This window comes from Cimex lectularius, unplaced genomic scaffold (genome assembly GCF_000648675.2).
Source record: "Cimex lectularius strain Harlan isolate CLEC.00 unplaced genomic scaffold, Clec_2.1 scaffold85, whole genome shotgun sequence".
Taxonomy (NCBI): Eukaryota; Metazoa; Arthropoda; class Insecta; order Hemiptera; family Cimicidae; genus Cimex; species Cimex lectularius.
In genome coordinates this window covers 563,050-581,244 of record NW_019392718.1, presented here as the reverse complement: position 1 = coordinate 581,244, position 18,195 = coordinate 563,050, and the positions used below count along the sequence as shown (strand labels likewise).

General features: G+C 32.2%; 1 protein-coding gene across 4 annotated transcripts in view; it reads left to right on the top strand.

Annotated features, from left to right (window-relative positions):
- Nucleotides 1-2,550: 2,550 nt before the first annotated feature.
- LOC106669723 (high affinity cationic amino acid transporter 1-like) overlaps nucleotides 2,551-18,195 on the top strand; it is a 51,996-nt gene continuing 36,351 nt past the window's right edge. For all 4 annotated transcript variants that reach the window (XM_014399424.2, XM_014399406.2, XM_014399396.2 and 1 more), the window contains exon 1: nucleotides 2,551-2,673. In XM_014399424.2, the coding sequence (XP_014254910.1) occupies nucleotides 2,647-2,673 (27 nt within the window). In that variant the 5' untranslated portion in view covers nucleotides 2,551-2,646. The remainder of the gene's footprint in view (nucleotides 2,674-18,195) is intronic.

The window sequence follows — 18,195 nt, the reverse complement described above, 5'->3', positions numbered from 1 at the left end:
TATACTTTATTGTCTTGATTGTCTCTTGTTTGGTACCTACCAACAAAAATAATGAAATTTCAGAAAGCATCAAACCAGAAAAGTATTGTGTAGAGATTAGTGACCGTTAATCGATAGTTATTCAGATATCGTGAGATGCGGTCGGGTGTGATGTAGGTTTCAGAAAAACATTTTCTTTATCGTGCCAACGTTTCGATCTTTTATTGAGATCATCTTCAGCACGGCATGGGCACTCTCAACACGACACGCAAGGATGGCACAATTACACAGAAGACAAACACTTTGAGGCCTGAAGATGATCTCAATAAAAGATCGAAACGTTGGCACGATAAAGAAAATGTTTTTCTGAAACCTACATCACTCCCGACCGCATCTCACGATATCTGAATAACCAGAAAAGTATATCAAGGTGATCAGGTTCACCATCTCACAGACCTAAAAAATTGCAATAAATATATTTGTCCTTTTGCCATTGATTCCTTCGATTAGAAAAGTTATGTGGAAACATTTACCAATTGTCCTCATGCCACCCCAATCCATCACTCTTTCTTGTAAATAGCATCCACTGTCTACAAAAATATGCTGTATAGTTGAATTGAAATAGCTGTTCACATGGTTGACAGGTTGGTGTTCACTGGCCATGTGAAAGTACAGTTTCCTCTAGTGTATATTTGCAAATTGAAAATTTCCATGCTTGAACATTACTATTAGTTTGTTCTCTGTATGACTCGTCCATTTTTCTTTCCAGATAGTCAAACTTAGTGACTTATTTCTGCCAAAAAAATCCTCATAAGAAATTTTATTAAATTAATTTCCATCTGAGATAACTTAATCAGCCTTCCAGTTATTCTGATACTTGACCTTTTATCTTTAAGGAATAGCATACAAAAGAAAGAAAAAATCAAGTTTTGTCAATCGATTTGAGAATGGTGAGACTTTTCCATACTACAATGCATAATATTAATTTATTTTTGTTATTTTTTTATTTTTTTGTATGCTGATTTAAACATTTCCTTCCCTATTCAGCCAACACAAAACTCTTATTTTGTAACAATATATTGTTGAACTTAGCTTCTGAATTGTTTAAAGAAGGCCTCTTTGTCCACCCGTTTCCTTCTTTATGAAGATTTGGCCCATTTCTTGTGCTTCTTTAATCCTCTGGATGAGCACCTAAATGTTTTTTGCCTTTTTGAGCTGTCCCAAATTTCTCCATTGATTGGTTGCTTCATCTATGAAAATGATACAGGTAGCAATTCCTTCCTCTTCATTACATAACCTAAAAATGGGGTCACAATTGAATATACCCTTTTGTAGGTGTTTTCTCAGAAGCTAGTGACACTCCCCTGAGTTGACTAATTGCAGCACTGTTTGCCAATTTTGATGAGGGTTCTATAATCATGTATACTGTGTGAACCTGTAGAGTTCATCCACACCCTTATTTCCAGGTTGCTATGTTTTCCTAGTTTTGGAGATTTGGGATACATTTGTAGACTATTGGGCGTGACCTTTTTACATATGTTTTTAGGGCTACTTGACTGTGTGATCTTATGAGGATTTAGCCTGAACGACAGAGGTGTACTTCCCTAATAAGTTTGACTGGTCATGTTTTATACTTGCACAGAACATAATTGATCTGGTTTGTTCATTGATTTTAGACCCAAAGGTTTTGGTTACAAGAATTTCACCTGTTTACAATCTTGCGCAGTGCAACAAATATTGGCCTATTGTGCAAACTCCATCATTGTCTAGAGCTCTTTGTTAATCTTAAAGCATTTTACCAGGTCCCAAAATATTTTTTAAGGGCTGCCGTGTGCATACTTAAGACTTCTCTCAATAGAAAGAATCTCAGCTTGCATAGGCCTTCAAACCAACATGTTCAACACATGTTCCAATGCTTCTCCTTCGTTCTGGCAATATCTTTTCTGGTTTATTTCTGCTATCCTCAGTACATATACCTCTGTAGTCAGCAGACTAGTCTTTTGTCAAACTTTAATCCTCCAGATTAATGAGCCATAGGATGTCTGAATCTTAGGTCTTCTTATTGCCATGTGTAGCCATGCCATTTTCATTCGCCACCTCAGGCTCTTCTTGTGGCTATTGGTGATATTTTATTTTTGGTTATGCGTTGTAGGTGAGGTTAATTTCTTGTCCAAGTTTATTACTACATCTTTAACCTTATTTTTGAACTGCATCACTTCATTTTTGAAGCTATTTCTATGTTTCTTTTCTTGGTAAATGAATTTAAAGTGGTTTTTGAAGGGTTTGCTTAATTGTTAGTTTAGTGATTTATATTGATTTGTTTGTACACAACTTTTTAAATAAATAAATTTTTGCTTCGTTTTGCAAAAGGACCAGTTTTTAAAAGAAGTACGTTTAAAGTAAAAGAAGTAAGTTTTTCATATTTAGTTATTTTGCCGCGATTTGAGTACATCATCAAATCAAGCCGGCAAATATGGTATATGCATAGGGCTTAAAATTGAATAGTTGCCACAGGTGGGGGGGCAGGCGAAAAGTTATCCCCACGCTTTTCAACGTCCAATGCAAGCGGGAACTCCGAGGAGGGGAAATCAAAAAAGTTACCAAACACAAGCACGTTGATTGCCTTGTTATTCTGTGTCAGTGCTTGTAGCGTGGTGGAGTATCGTCATGGTACACCTCAAACGGGATTTACACGTACGTAAAAATGTTTAATTGCCTCTAAAAAATTTTTTTAGATGTACCAAAAGGTTCGAATGTCGTAGAGAATCGCAAAGACAAAAGTTCCCATTAAACAAAAAATCAAATTAGGAATATTTTAAGCTTTTGGAGGTTTATTTTACTCTCGTTGACGTTTTGACTTTCTTAAATTTGGTCACATCATATAATTAGTATTTATTTTAAAATTTTGGGTATTTTTAATTCTTTCTATAATAATTTTAACACCGCTGAAGAGTCCTGTCTAAATTCAATTCTAAATAAAAATTGCCAGATGACTTTTTCTTTTAAATTCTAACGGTTTGTCAGTACTGACCATTTATCATTTCCATTTTTTGATGTAATAAATTTTAGTGGGTTGATGACGTAAAAAAGCCACTGTGAAATCCTTAAGGACGTTAATCAAATTTATTTTTAAAAAAATTTTCATTGATTTAAAAAGGACTTACATTATGTTACCTGTTTATTTAATTATGAAAATGACTGACATTGTAGAATCATACATAGAATCTCGTAGAAATTAGTGATATAAAAATTCCATGAAACAACCAATGTGCAAATGCTGATATGAAGTAATAACAATGATCACAAAATTTTAACATTAAATATGTGCATGCAGCATTTTCTGGAAGTGTTGGATTTAACAAAATAAAATTAATGCTTAATTAATTACTAAAATAATGGAAACAGTAGAAATTACACGTAATCTCGTAGAAGGGTTAGATGCAAGGAAATAAAAGAATAATTACGTTTAATTAATTATTAAAATGATCGAAACATTAGAAATACACACATAATCTCGTAGAATTGTTTATTGCAAAAACTGTAGGCTAAATTAATTATAAAAGGGATCAAAATCGTAGAAATATAAACAGAATCGCGTTACAGATTTAGAATGAATAAAATAAAATTTGTGTTTAATTAATTGGTTAATTATTGGAACACATAAATAAATGTAGAATTTCATTGAAGTGTTGGATATAACAAAATAGAATAAAATTTATGTTTAATCGATTATTTAAAAAGCCGCAAGAGTAGAAACATATACTGAATCTCGTATAATTTAGGGTATAAAACAATTAAATTAATGAAAATGACTGAAACTGTAGAAACATAAAAAGAATCTCGTAGATATGATTTATACAAAAAATTTCTTTAATTGTAAAATTTTATATTTTATATTTCATTTTCAATACAGGATAAAATTTATGTTTAGTTAATTATGAAAACGATTGAAACAGTAGAAATTATACAGATTCTGGTAGTAGTGTTTGATCTAATTAATTAATTTTGAAATAATAACGTTAATTGATTATGAAAAGATGGAAAAATTAGAAATATTTATCGACAGAATCTTGTACGAGGGCATGATGAAGAAAATAAATAAAAATTATATTTAATTATATATGCAAATGATCTAAACAGAAGAAATATACACAGAATTTTATAGAAGTTTTGAATATAACGAAATAAAATAAAATTAACGTTTAATTAATTATGAAGATGATCAAAACATATTTGAATGGATTGATGACGTAAAAATTGAAGTCCCAAAAAACATAAGTTCTTTTTCGTTCGGCACTTAATATTTTTCACAGCTTTCAGGGGGGGTAGCGTCCGTTCAAAGCCTTATGGACTTGTTAATGAGTATTTTTTAAATTGTCAATTTAAATTAAAAGAAAAATTATTAAAATCCTAATCTCATTATCCTTGCCTAGTTTAGTGGCTTAGACAATTGTTCAAGGTCATTTAGTTGTTCAAAGAAAGGGTAAAAGGTTGCCGTTTTCCGGTATTTTTTTCTCAAAATGTTTTTGGTCTATTAAAACCAACTTTTTGTTTGTTTTATTTGTCTTACACTTTGAATTTGTAGTTCATTGTTTAAAAAGTAGTGAATCGTTAATTTTTGGCAACAACCTAAATTTGAGTACAATTTTATTTTTTTTTTTATACAAAGAAATTTATTTATTCACTCCTGGGTGTTTTTAATGCATATTTTTTTATATAAATAACTCGCTATGATTTTTGCTTGTTATAGCTTTATTGATTTGCAAATAATAAAAAAAACAATCGTTTCAATATTATAAAGGGTTTTGGAGAAAACTACCAAAAGGTGAAAAAATCCAACTTTCAGGAGAAGCGTTTTTTTTTTGTTCGAGCTCGAATTTTTCTCTTTGCTGCCCAATTTACACCATTCGAACACACCGCAAATTCTTGATGTTGGGTGTTCTATTTGGGAGGGTAGTTTTTCACAGAGAATTTACATAAAAGATGTCTTCAAATAGGAGTTGGCGAATTGCAAGTTCAAGGCTAGACACTCCAGAACGCTTGTTTCTCTCTGGATTAGTTGAAACATTTTTAAAACTCGTAATCTTATGGGATCAATTTTGTTCTGTGTAAAAAATGTTTATTTGCGTCAAAACTTCTTTCTTCCAAACGTTTTCTATGAAAACAAATCAGTTTTCAAACTCTAAAATTTATAAATAAGAATAACTCTTAAATAAAACAGTTGCATATTTTACAATCGCTTTTTAATCCTTTGGTAGCCTTAAATTTAACTGCGAAAGTTTGCGAATTCAAAATACACATAAACTATCTCAAAGATAATATACCATAAAATAAAATATATTTAATTGAGTTATTTCTAGGTTGAAAGAATAATAGTTTTCATTCATTAAAGGAGGAATTTATTAACAAAATTACAAACAGCCGAAAGAGTAAAAACCTATATAGAATCTCGTAGAAGCGGGTGATGTAAAAAAATAGTTAATTAATTATGAACATGAAGGAAACAGGAACAAAAGGAAACCCAAAGAATATCATAGAATATTGGATGCAAGAAAATTAAATATAATTTGTGATTAATTAAATATGAAAATGATCAAAACTGTAGAAATGTACACAGAATCTCGAAGTAGTGTTTGAAGTAAAAAATTATGTTTGATTAATTATGAAAATGGTGGAAACATAAAAATCCACAAAATATCCTATAAGGGCTTGATGTAAAAAATTATTTTTAAGTAAATAAGAAAATGATGGAAACAATAAAAACAAACTCTCGTTGAAGTGCTTGATCTAAAAAATAACCCATTTTTTAAATAACTCGCTGAAATTGTAGACACATACACAGAATCTCGTAGAAGTGTTTGAAGTAAAAAGTTATGTTTAATTAATTATGATATAGTGGAAACCTAAAGACACATAAAATTTCGTAGAAGTGCTTGATGTAACAAATTATTTTTAAGTAAATAAGAAAATGATGGAAACAATAAAAACAAACTCTCGTTGAAGTGCTTGATCTAAAACATAACCCATTTTTAAATAACTCGCTGAAATTTAGAAACATACACACAATCTCGTAGAAGTGTTTGAAGTAAAAAATTATGATAAATTAAATCGCGAATTAGTAAAACAGAGAATCTCGGAGTAGTATTGGCTGTAACAAAGCAAAATTAAAGTAATGTTTAATTTATTTTGAAAATCACCGAAACAGTAGAAACATATGCGCAATCGGTTAGAAGTGTTTGATGTAAAAATAAATCGACAATATAAAGCGAATGCTAAATGCGACACTAAATAACTCTTCCGCCAGATTTAATTTACGATGTCATTTTTGTTATTATAGACGCAGTTAAATGTGTAATAAAAACAGCCGCAGCCCCAATACCACGCGTAATTAAACTAAATTACAATGTGATTCGTCTTATCTGAACAGATAACAAATGTGTCGTTATAGAACTGGTTGGCAATAATGTCGTGTATTTGCTTAATCAAAATTATATTAAAAACAAAATACTTATCCAAAATAAATTACCCAGGCTGTCGTTTTGTTCGTACCTTATAAAATAAAACCTGTATATTTATTATTCTCGCTATTAATGAATATTTATGGGTCGTATTTAAATCAAATTTCTTGTACGATAAAATTTGGTTATTAAATTAATTCGTCCATGTCAGACATCTCTGAGGTTTAGAGCCATGAGGTCTTGATATTCTCAGTAAAATTTGGCGGTTTTTTTTATCATTCTGGTCTTTATTTTCGGGTTGTGTTTTAGGTCTATTGTGACACATCTATGATTACATTTCACATCTTGGAATGTGCGCTTTTTCCTACAGAACTAAGCACTACAGTACATGGTGCTATCCTGTATCCATGTTACCATGCTAGTGCTTACTGCTTACCATTCTCAAAGGATGTGTGCCGATGTTTCTGGTTGACACGTTTCTGTCTGTGCTTTGCTTTTTTATTTCTTCAAATCTTGCCTGCTGGGAGAGAAAGAGAAAGAGAGTGAGAGAGAGAGAGAGAGAGAGAGAGAGAGAGAGAGTGTGTGAAAGAGAGAGATGCATGTTCGCCTTTCTTCGTGAGAGATTTATAAATCTTTTAGCTGGCTTCATACCTGCCGCTTTTGTCCAGTGCGTTTTTCTTTCTCAACCCGTTTTTCAGCTTTTCCTTTAGCATATTCTTGGCCGAGTTTACGGTATGTTTTCTTGAGGTTACGGACCCAGGAGAGATAGGGCTGTCCGTACTTTGGCTTATGGTCTGCTACTTTTTTCCTTTATATCAGGAACCCAAGGTATACTGGATTTGTTCTCCTAAGATCATTAGGCAGTTTAATCATTCCCAGATTTTAGAGCTAGAGGCATACGCATTTAGTGCCTAGATAGGTACCTGATCGTCCGAAAATATATAAATATGTGCGCCTTTCGTATTCTTCTTTATTTTCTTTAGTCTTCGCATATAAGAATAGTTTGCTACAGTTTCTTAAAGCTAGAGCCCATCTTCTGTATGAGGTCATGTAAATCCTAAAAGAAACTAATGGCCATTAGAATGAAGTCTGAAGGTGCCAGGGCCGGACTGCTGTATGGATGATAAATATCGTTTTTTGTATCAAGTGTACCGATCTTTTTTTGATATGTTTGTTTTTACGACAGAAGTGGATTAATCCGATCTTCTAAACTGCTTTGAGAATAAATTTTATTATAAATCGAGTATCTATTGTTGTAGATTTCGAATTTTTCGTAAAACTAAATTCTAATGTTTGTATAACGCCAATTGTTTAAGGTCCAAAGTTTGTACAATGGGTTAAAGAATAATGCTTTAAAGCTTATTAACAGTTTTTGACCAAAACAGGATATCGCTGCGTTGAAGCAACGTTAGGGCCTTCAAAATCGACACAATGAAGTTTGGTTTAATTTTCAAAATGGGGACTTTTGAAGTTCAAGTTTTTAGATTCGAACAGCTCGACCGGTTTATCTAGTTGTGATAAGCATGACGGATTCGAACTAGAGTCGATTCGTTCGACTTTTGTCCGGATAATGCCCGTTAAAAAACCGACCTTGTTGCCGGCGAAGGCCATTCTCTGGGCGTTTCCGCAATTCTGATTCTTTCTTCACAAAATAGAAGAAAAAAAGAGAACAAGGGTGGTAAACAATGTTTCCGCGTTAAACTCAAATGTTAAAACTTCAGGTTGACTTATCTGGGACAAGTGCGATTGAGAGCGAATCATTTTTTTTTTGTGCTAGGTTTCTATTTTATCTATGTAGATAAAACTTCTCAACCGAATAAGATAAAATGCCGTGTTGACGAAAACAGAAAAAGATCAACATAATCCTTAAGCATTGAGGTTAGTCCAAGTGATTTATAGGGAAGCGTAAAATTACGCTTTAATTATATTATTTTTAAAATTACAATTTCCAGAGTTTCGGGTTTTTATAGTACACAAGAAGAACAAACATGCAAAGGTTGGCTCATACAGTAATACAGCAGTGCTTTTATAATTATTTGATCAACCCAGTAAACGGATTTACAGCCTTAAGATTTAATTAAAAAAAGAATAGAAGCAAGGACATCTACGTTGTATTTTTATGGCGGTTTATATTGGCCCAAATATTTAACCTTGTATGTAAAAAATTCTTCGATAGGATAATGTCTTGGCCCAAGTATCCAGTTAGTTTCCGCCGAACCATACTGGCAGAGGTAAAACTAAATTCTAATCTATTAGGTTTCGTGGTCCGATTGACCAATAAATTCTTTTCAATTAATTAAGGCTTGAGATAAAAAGTCAGTGTCACGAGCGGGATTCGAACCTACGACTTTCGGCTACTCTACCACTTGAGCTATCGTGACTTCTTTAGAGTAGCCGTAGAGCAGCGGCGAATTTAGCCCGAAGGTCGTGGGTTCGAATCCCGTTCATGACACTGACTTTTTTAGCTCAACTAAAGCCTTAATTAACTAAATTGTAATGTTTGTTCAACGCCAATTGTTGAAGGTTCAAAGTTTGTGCAATGGGTTAAAGAATAATGCTTTAAAGCTTATTAGCAATTTTTGACCATATCGCTGTGTTGAAGCGTTAGGGTCTTCAAAATCGACCTAATGATCTTTGGTTTGATTTTCAAAATAGGGACTTCTCCCAATTGAGGTTTGTGAACAGTCACATACCAGCATCACTGAACATACCATACAGATGCAAATCTGCTCAATTGACGCATTATTATTTGATTGATCCTCTATGACCATCCTGATACACTCGCTGTAGGTTTTCTGAGAAACAATGATTAGGATTAAATGAAACCATTAACAGTACAATAATAAATTAATCTGACCGACGAACGTTCAACCAGACGTGAACACATATCAATATACTTTAATTATAATTTAGTAGTAAATTATTTAACTACATAATTAATTTCTGCCAAAAACGTAATTGGGTACAAACTGCAAAGAACACCGACAAAAAAAAAATTAATAACAGCTCATTTTCAATACCTCAGTTGACTCACATATATTAAAGATTAAACGCTGAAAATACTCCTGCAGAAATCTAAATTGAGCTAAAAGCTAAAATAAGCAGCAATAACAGTTGGTGACCGATGTAAAGGGCAAAAATTTACAGTTTTGAATGAAACGTTGCACATAAAAATTAATGCAAAATTGCTTAAAAAGTACCCTCGGGAAGATTCTTCCATGCCTATTTGGACAGAATTCTTTCGATAGTTCTGCACACCTAACTGTGCAATTATTCTTCCGTTGAAAATAAATTTAAGGGATTAAGAAAATCATATTTACACCTCTTAAGTTGGTTCTTCATAGCCCTGTTAAGGATAAATTTGTTAATAGTTGTTCAAACTTCAAACTATTTTGATAAATTTATTAAATAAAATTTGCTTAAAGATGCCAAACCGTTCGTGTTTTGACCCTGCAAGCTGGTCCTAACCCCTTTGGACTTCGTTGGTCGATTGAGACCCAACCTTGCAATTATACTCTCAGGATTCACTCCAATTATTTTGATGTGTAATAATATATTAAAAACGATAAGTAATTGATTTTGTGAGAGAAATTCTTGCAAATTTATAACAGAAGACAAAGAATAACACTCCTGGGGTGAAAACGTGGATTGTAAAATTATTAAGAAATTACTGCCATACAGTAGGGTTTTACCACCTGTTGAGCGTCGTGGACGATGAGTCAAACTACTTTAAAATACTTTTTTCATACAATTCTCTATTAAAATTCCATGGGCTATGTCTGGTTTCGAACCCAGGGCCTCGAGCGTGGCGAATATTAGTCGGATTTATCCAGTCGGCCGCAGGTGAATTTTTTTATTTCGCAACCACAATATTCTGATTCATAAATTTATCAATATTATTGGACTGAAAATGAACAGAACATTTGCAAATTATGGTCCTGATTTATAATTTTTTTTACCCCAATTGTATAGAACTCTAGATCTAATCATGTCGGTTTATTTTCCTAATTATATTTTCAGTATTGCAATGTTTCATTTAACAAATTGGACTGAAACATGACAAAATAATTGTAATTAATATATTGTTAATTGTTTAAAAACAAACAATGGAATATATTCAAATTTGGGTCCCCTATCTACTGTCAAAACCTTGTCTGAATCTATTATAAAATCCAACCTGAAGTGTCTAAACGTGTATTGTTTTGTTCTTACATATTTTACAGTTAAACTTAGTTGGACTTTGTTACCAACAAAATTCTGTTCCAATTTGCTCGAAAGAACCCACCAAACTGGTGTTAAGTTGTGATGCTTAATTTTTTGGACGTGTTTTCATTAACCTATTAATAATAAATAATAATAATAATAATAATAATACTTTATTGCAAAAAAGAAAAGTTATAAACATTACATAATATATAATTTAAAGTAAAATTACGGCATGGAGGGTCTATCTTCCGGTGGTCGATTTTCATTTGACTTAAATTTTTGGTCGACACATAGAAAAAAGTACAAAAGAAAAAAAGAAAAAAAATTCATCCTTAAATAAATATTACAATTGATAATTTCATTTTTAATAATTACATTAATTACTAACATACATTATAAACAATAATTTTCGTTCTTTGTTTATTTTACAATAAGTATAGATATATAAATTATTTGGGCCAGCAATTTAGAATGACAAGGGTTTAAAATATTCAAAAATTAAATTCTAATATTAACTCTTGGCGAAAGTGCCAGGCGTGGCGAGCATATTTGATTAAATTTTTGTAATCATTAAGCAGTAAGTCAATAACCTGTGTCATTCAATTTAGCAAAATTTAGATGCAGAAGCCGAATCTCCGATAGGATAGTGCATTTTGCAATAAAATGCACTATGCCTTCTTTAACCTGGTCATTGCATAATGAACAAATTATATTTTCTCTAGCCCGAAAAGGTAAAGGATGAGATAAAGGAGGTCCCCTCTGATTTTGAATAACCACCTTATCTCGACCAATGACAAACCTTTAGACCTGTCCTTAGATAGGTTAAACATATTAAAATCATCTTGGTAAAGTTCCTTATAGAATAAAAAGCGCGAGGTTGATCTGACTTGTTCACGAAGTTCTTCGCTGAAATGGACACTCAGTTTTGTTATAATTTCCTTAAACTGCAAAGGCCACTCATTCAAGTTATTTATAGAAAATAATGAGTCACATGATAGATCCCTACACATGCTATTCCAACGTTTAAACCACAATGCACCACGACTAACGACTTCCAGGGCTACTATTTTGGAAAGACGGTAATCAGGATGTTTCAAGAGTTTCAAGATGTAATTAAAATGAAGTTTGAAAGTATATAAAATTAACGGGTCAACTTTAGTCTCTAAATAAATCATAAAATTCGGGGTAGTTTTAGGAAGGGCAAATAACTTTCTAATGAAAAAACGTTGAGTTTTTTCAAGCTGTTCAAATTTTTCATAGCCCCAGACTTGTGAGGTAACACAGTATCGAGCGGCAAACTGAGTGGAACAGTCTGAATTTCACTGGAAGAGAAATAAAATTTTGGGAAATTAAGTCGTGCCATATACAGTTCAGAGCCCGTTTCGCTGTAGATTATTGTTGATATGATAATTGAAAGACAGACGAGGGGATAGCGTTACACCGAGATATTTATATTCCTTAACAATCAATTTTTTTGTTATAAAAAAAAATCGATATTTAACAGCCAGCCTTCCACCCCTCCTAAATACCATGATCTTCGATTTACTTAGATTAACCGATAAATTTCATTGAAGACAGTAGGATTCCAAAAGTTTTATATTCCTTCGGAGACTGGCTGCGTTGTCGGCGATGAGAACAATAACGTCAGCGTACATTAGAACTTTAATCAACGAATGGCCGATTCTGATACCAGAATCTAAAGCAGCTGGCAGGTCATCTAAAAATAATGAGAACAGAAGTGGAGTCAGCACACAGCCTTGCCTTACCCCCGAGTTCACATGAAACCACTCCGAAATACCTTTTTTTCCACGGACTGCAGACTGAGAACCTGAATATACCTTATAACGTTTATGAATTTGGTTGATACACCAATATTAAAAAGTTTTAAAACAAGCGCTTTTCTGTCCACTCGGTCAAACGCTGCCCGAAAATCTACAAAGAAACAATATGTCTTCTTACCTCTTTCAAGGAAACGGAGTTTAATAATATTTATGAACGCAAAGAGATTGTCAACAGTACAATAGGTCTAAAACCTGTTTGAAATTCAGACAATAAATGATTATTAGATATGTAAGTTTCAAGACGCAGCAGTAATACACCAGAAAATATCTTAGCGATTGTATCTATACAAGATACCCCTATAGTTGGCAACCTTGTTGATATCACCGTGCTTGAAGAGAGGAAAATTGACCGACTGAAAGAAGCGGGGGTAACACCTGTATTGTAAACTAAATTAAAAAATTGCAATAATTTTTCTTTAAACATATCGGGTGCAAATTTATAGAACTCATAACATACCCTGTCCTAACCAGGAGCTTTGCCATCCTTTAACCCGGAAATTACTGGCGTCAACTCATCCTGAGCAAAAGGTGCATTTAAACATTGATCCTGAATAAATGGTTCTGGGTACAAAGTTGATACTACATTAATTTTAGGATTGAGCAGACTACCAAAGTGGTACAGTGATCCATTAAAATATTAGATCCGCAGACCATTCTTTTTTTTTTTAAGTGGTTCACTTGTTTCCAAAATTCTTTCGACTCGTTTATTTGCTCTAATTTTCTAGCCGTAGAAGTAAGGAAATCCCTCTTTTTATATGCCCAAATACTTTTGTACTCATTAATGGGGTTCTTGTAGGCTATTTGGATGTAGGTAGATTTAGTTTGGCGAAACAAATTTAAAAGTCTAAAAGACCGATTTCTCCCATGGTAGCATTTACTGTCAAACCATGGTTGTTTTCTTTCAAACCTTGTAACTGAAGAATGGGAGACGAGGTAAGCATTTTTAACAATTGCCACTAAAGCATCTGAGGATCTTTGAGGATCCACAAAAATCTCATCGGAATTTTTAAGAATTTTCTCAATATTTTTCCTGTAAGCACTTGAAGTACTATCCCGCCAAACTAACTGAGAATAAAGAGGAAAAACATTATCATCTGGGGTTGTTACAATGGATAAAGAGAAATAAAGGGGAAGATGATCTGAAAATGGTTTGAAAAACACCTTGAAGTATTCAATTAAATGTATGCACTGTAACGGAACACAGCAGAGATCCTTAATCTATTATTTCATCAAAATATTTTTTATGAAATTTGACGGAATGCTTGCAGAACCAGTTCGAAGGGTCAAATTATGAACGGTTTTATAAATCAAACAAAATTTCATTAATAAATTAATCAAAATTATTGGGCAAAAAATTAACAGAATAGTTGAGAAGTTTGATTCCGAACTAGCAACAAAATTTTGTCCAAATTGAGTACTAAGGACCCTCTCGAGATCTCTAAACGAGAATTGTTTTATCTCTTAAATATATTGCCATTAAGAAATTGATTGAATGGAAATAAAATTTGCAACATTGAGTTTCCGTTCTTATTTAAATTTACTAGAAACAACCTGCCAGAGAGGTTTTAAAAGTGTGATAAGGATGAAGGAAAAACTTTATCCTTGAAACAAATTTTCTTTGATATGATTAAATTTTCTCATTTCAGATATCTAACGTCAGCTGGTTATTTACACTTTAACAAGAGTATAAATTTTTAAGTTACGAATTGTTCAATAAATCATTTTTGACACTAGCAAGCCATATCAGATATCTGATTGAATCTCCTTTACCTTCGTCATTAATTATTAAGAAAATTGATAAATACATATTTTTATGTCGTTATGTTTTTAATAAATAATAATTTAATATAAATAAGTGAAGTTGATCTTATTTCTTGTATACTATTTTTCCGTTAGATCACTCAATTGAACATTATTAACAGCTAATTTTGGATTTGTGATAAAATTAAAATTATTGTTCAAATCTTCCAGTGTAATGAATCATACAAATGAAGAATCCAACCATGAAAGAATCTTTTGGCTGTTCTTTAACCTAATCGCTGTTGAAACACCTTGGCCCACTTTTACCTGGCAGTAGTTCATTAACACAAACATTTCGAAAGAAATGAAATTTAACTATTGTTATCGTTTCAATATACGAAAATTTGTATTAAAATTGATACTTTTTCAAATAAAAATTAACAAAATGCATGTTGAATATTTGCACAAAAAAAAACAGGGATAAGTAATGAGATATTTCAAAATTGCGTTTGATTTCAAAATATGTAAATAGAGCTGCATTCTATTTCAATTTAGAGCAGATTTAAGAAATAAACAACGGGAAAGTAATGCAAGACAAGGCCAACTAGGGGAACATACGCCCAGAACGCATTCAGGAAGTTATTTCTAACAAATTAAAGATGACAGTTATTAAGTTTTTAACTTAAATTTATTAAAAACAGAGGTTGTTATTTTATCTTTTTCCATCATAAACATCTTCAATTACGAATCAAAATTGAATGTAAAAGATGCTTCAATGGACGTTTATCTTGATTAGGTGGTAATTGCTTGCTAATTCAAATTTTACAAGCCTTCAAATTTCCTCAAGTCGATCGAGTGGAATAACCCACGTATAATTTATTATAATTTCTTGGGATTTGGTTAAATTGTTATTGTTGTTGTTTTTTATAATATTGTAGAAATTACTCAAGGTAACCAAACAAAAGAACGGGTCAAATCCACGGTTGATTAAACAAACGTCTTTACAAGCAGAAACTTCGTAATCGACCGAAACTTAGCTCACTTTTTTAAAGTACAAACACTACAGTTATGATAATAAAGCCTGAAGCCCCTGTTCAACGTGGTAATAACAATAAATATTTCTCTCCCAGTGAACTCAGTCTTCCAGTTGAAAATTTCACAGAAGAAATACCAAATGTGCAAAAATATTTTGATGTTCGATTAAACAATTAAGACTGGTTTTTGGCCGAGCCGTAACTAAAAAAAGTTCCCAACAAAATAAATTGGGGGCATTCTTGATATTTGGGCGTTTATTTATTTATCTTCTCATAACTTTCTACCTTAATCTTTAATAGTTCCTTTTTAAAGCTCAGAATTAAAAAAAAGTTTTAATTTTGAACTAAAAGTAACTATATAGAACAAAATAGTATTAACAGTAGTTTACTAATAGTAGTACAATAATATACATAAGACAAAACTATTTGTAATTTAGTTAATAATAGAGAGACCAAATAAGAGCGTAAGATAGATCAGAAGGACTAAAACCTTCTTATATTGTGAAATACATAAATGAATTAATTAATAAATCTTAAAAAAATAGCGTATTAAAAAACAAACTAGTTAAAATATTAATAAAAAAAAATACTTCTTAGTCTGCAGGATTTTGACCTCCTTGGGTCTTAAAAGCCGGAAGGGAAACAATGGCTTTCGGAAGGCCGTTGCCGGAATACAAAATTACTTTTAGCCATCCCATCACGATTTACGCCATGATGAGGACGGGTGGAAATAATCATCGGCAAAATTAGAAAAAAATAGCACAAATTGAAAACAGATGTAGGATTGTCCGCAGAAGGACGTCAATACGGCCGTGACATTTGTACCGGTTGGAATTAATGACCTACTCTCTAATATTGCGGTAAATAATTTGTGAAAGTCGATAAAAAAAAAAAAAAAACACTTCGATAAATTGTTTAACAAGAAAAATTCTAACACAAAGAATAAAAACATCTCATGTAAGTAATGTCGGTATGAATTGAATAATAAACGTAATAATCATGCAACTCCCCAGTGAGATAACCATTTGCTCGAAAGTCCTCAAAACATGCTTAAGATTTAAGCTTTGGTTCAAATTTTAAATTTACTCAGTCAAAATGAGCGTTGTTCTTTAAAAAAATATCATTCTGGGAGTTATGTAATCAAGTCATGTAACGATGATTCTCGATCCCCTGCTTATCTTATTGCTAAATAGATTTTTTACCCTCGAAAGATTAGTAATAAGAAATGATCAATTTTATTGTCAAGTGAAAAAAACGTTTATCATCAAATTCCAATAAAGGTATGATTTTCTTACAGGGCTTTCTTCTTCTACGAATTTAATCATGTTTTTTATTAGAATTTTATTTTATCTTTTATACTTTATTTTAGCTATTATCCTTCTTATGTACATAAAATTCATGTTAATAGTTATCAATTCATTCAAAGGTTTAAAAAAATTAAAATTTCCGCATATTTCTAATCAAGGATATACCCTGAAAGTTTAAAGCAATTCTATTTGAAAAATTACAATTTGAGCATAAAATATACTACGAAAAAGTATTTTGTAAAAACGGAAGTTTAAATAAGAAAGATCTTCAGAAAAAAGGAACATGTTCGGCTTGATAGAGCACCTTCAAAGAAAACAAAGTCGCTTCCTATGACGCTGTGTGTTTTAATGTCCTTGGATAAAATTTTTTTACCGATGTTACGCACCTTATCAGTTTAATCAAATTGTATCAATAATGATGAGAGGATAGAAAGCTGAGTTGGGATGTTGCAAGCAGTTTAGCTGTCTTCTTTATTGTTCTTTTCTTCATTTCCAGGAAGTCATTAACTGTCATTACTGTAATTCATTTTCTCGGGTCTTCTATATACCGTAGGTTATGTTTCCGTAAAGTGGTTGCTTCACATTCGGAAATAATATGCGTGGCAGTTTCTTCCTCATTATTGCTAACGTACAAATAGGGTCATCATTGCATAAACACATGCTTTTTAGGTGTTTCTCAGAAGGATGTGGCTGGTTTATAGCCCTATCACTCATCTAAATTGTATCCTTTCAAACTATACCAATGTGTTTGCCAGTTTTAGTGAGTGTTCTTTAACTATGAGTTTACTATATCTGGCAAATCTTGTCGACCTTTTGTATTTTTATACCAATTGTAAGCTGGAGGAGTCAATGTTTTATCTTGTGAACTGTGGGTGTTAAGAATTTTTGGGTAATGAAGAAGCTGACAAACTGGCCAGAGGAGGAAAATTTTTTTAACGCCCTAGTACCCTCCCAAAAAAAACTGTTACGTTTTCTCAGGTTGTTGAGATTTTGGATGCATTCACTTACTATTTTGGTTGTGACTTTTTTTATGTGTATTTGTATATTTTATGTATATTTTTATGTACAAATACAATACAATACAGGTACAAATACCTGCTTGGCTGTCTGAACATATAAAGATCTTTTAGTCAGTTTAGCCTTTTTTTTAGATTTTCTATGGCACATGGCTATTTTGCTTGAAAAACCAAGGTGTACAGAGGAGTTTGATTGCTCATATTTTGGGCTTCCACAGAATATGCACGATCCGGTTCTTCCACTGGGTTTGAAGTCATATATTTTGGTTACTAGGAGCCCACCTCATTACGACTCATAGGTTATGACATTACTCCATCAATGTCTTTATCAGACACAAAACTTTGTTAAGAACTCCTGTGTGTGGCTTTCAGGCTAAGGTTTTTAGGAGTAGGAATCTCAGCTTGTGTTTACACTGAGAACAACAATTTCTAGCTATTTCTTGATAGTGTATATTATGGGCTTGCACAGAGTACACCTACCCTAGTTTCTTCATTGGTCTTGGAGCTGTAGGTTTAGGTTACTAGGAGTCTATCCCTTTTATCAATATTGGTCTATTGTTTAACTTTAATCAATGACTAGAGCTGTTTATTAATCTTAAGAAATTTGACCAGAT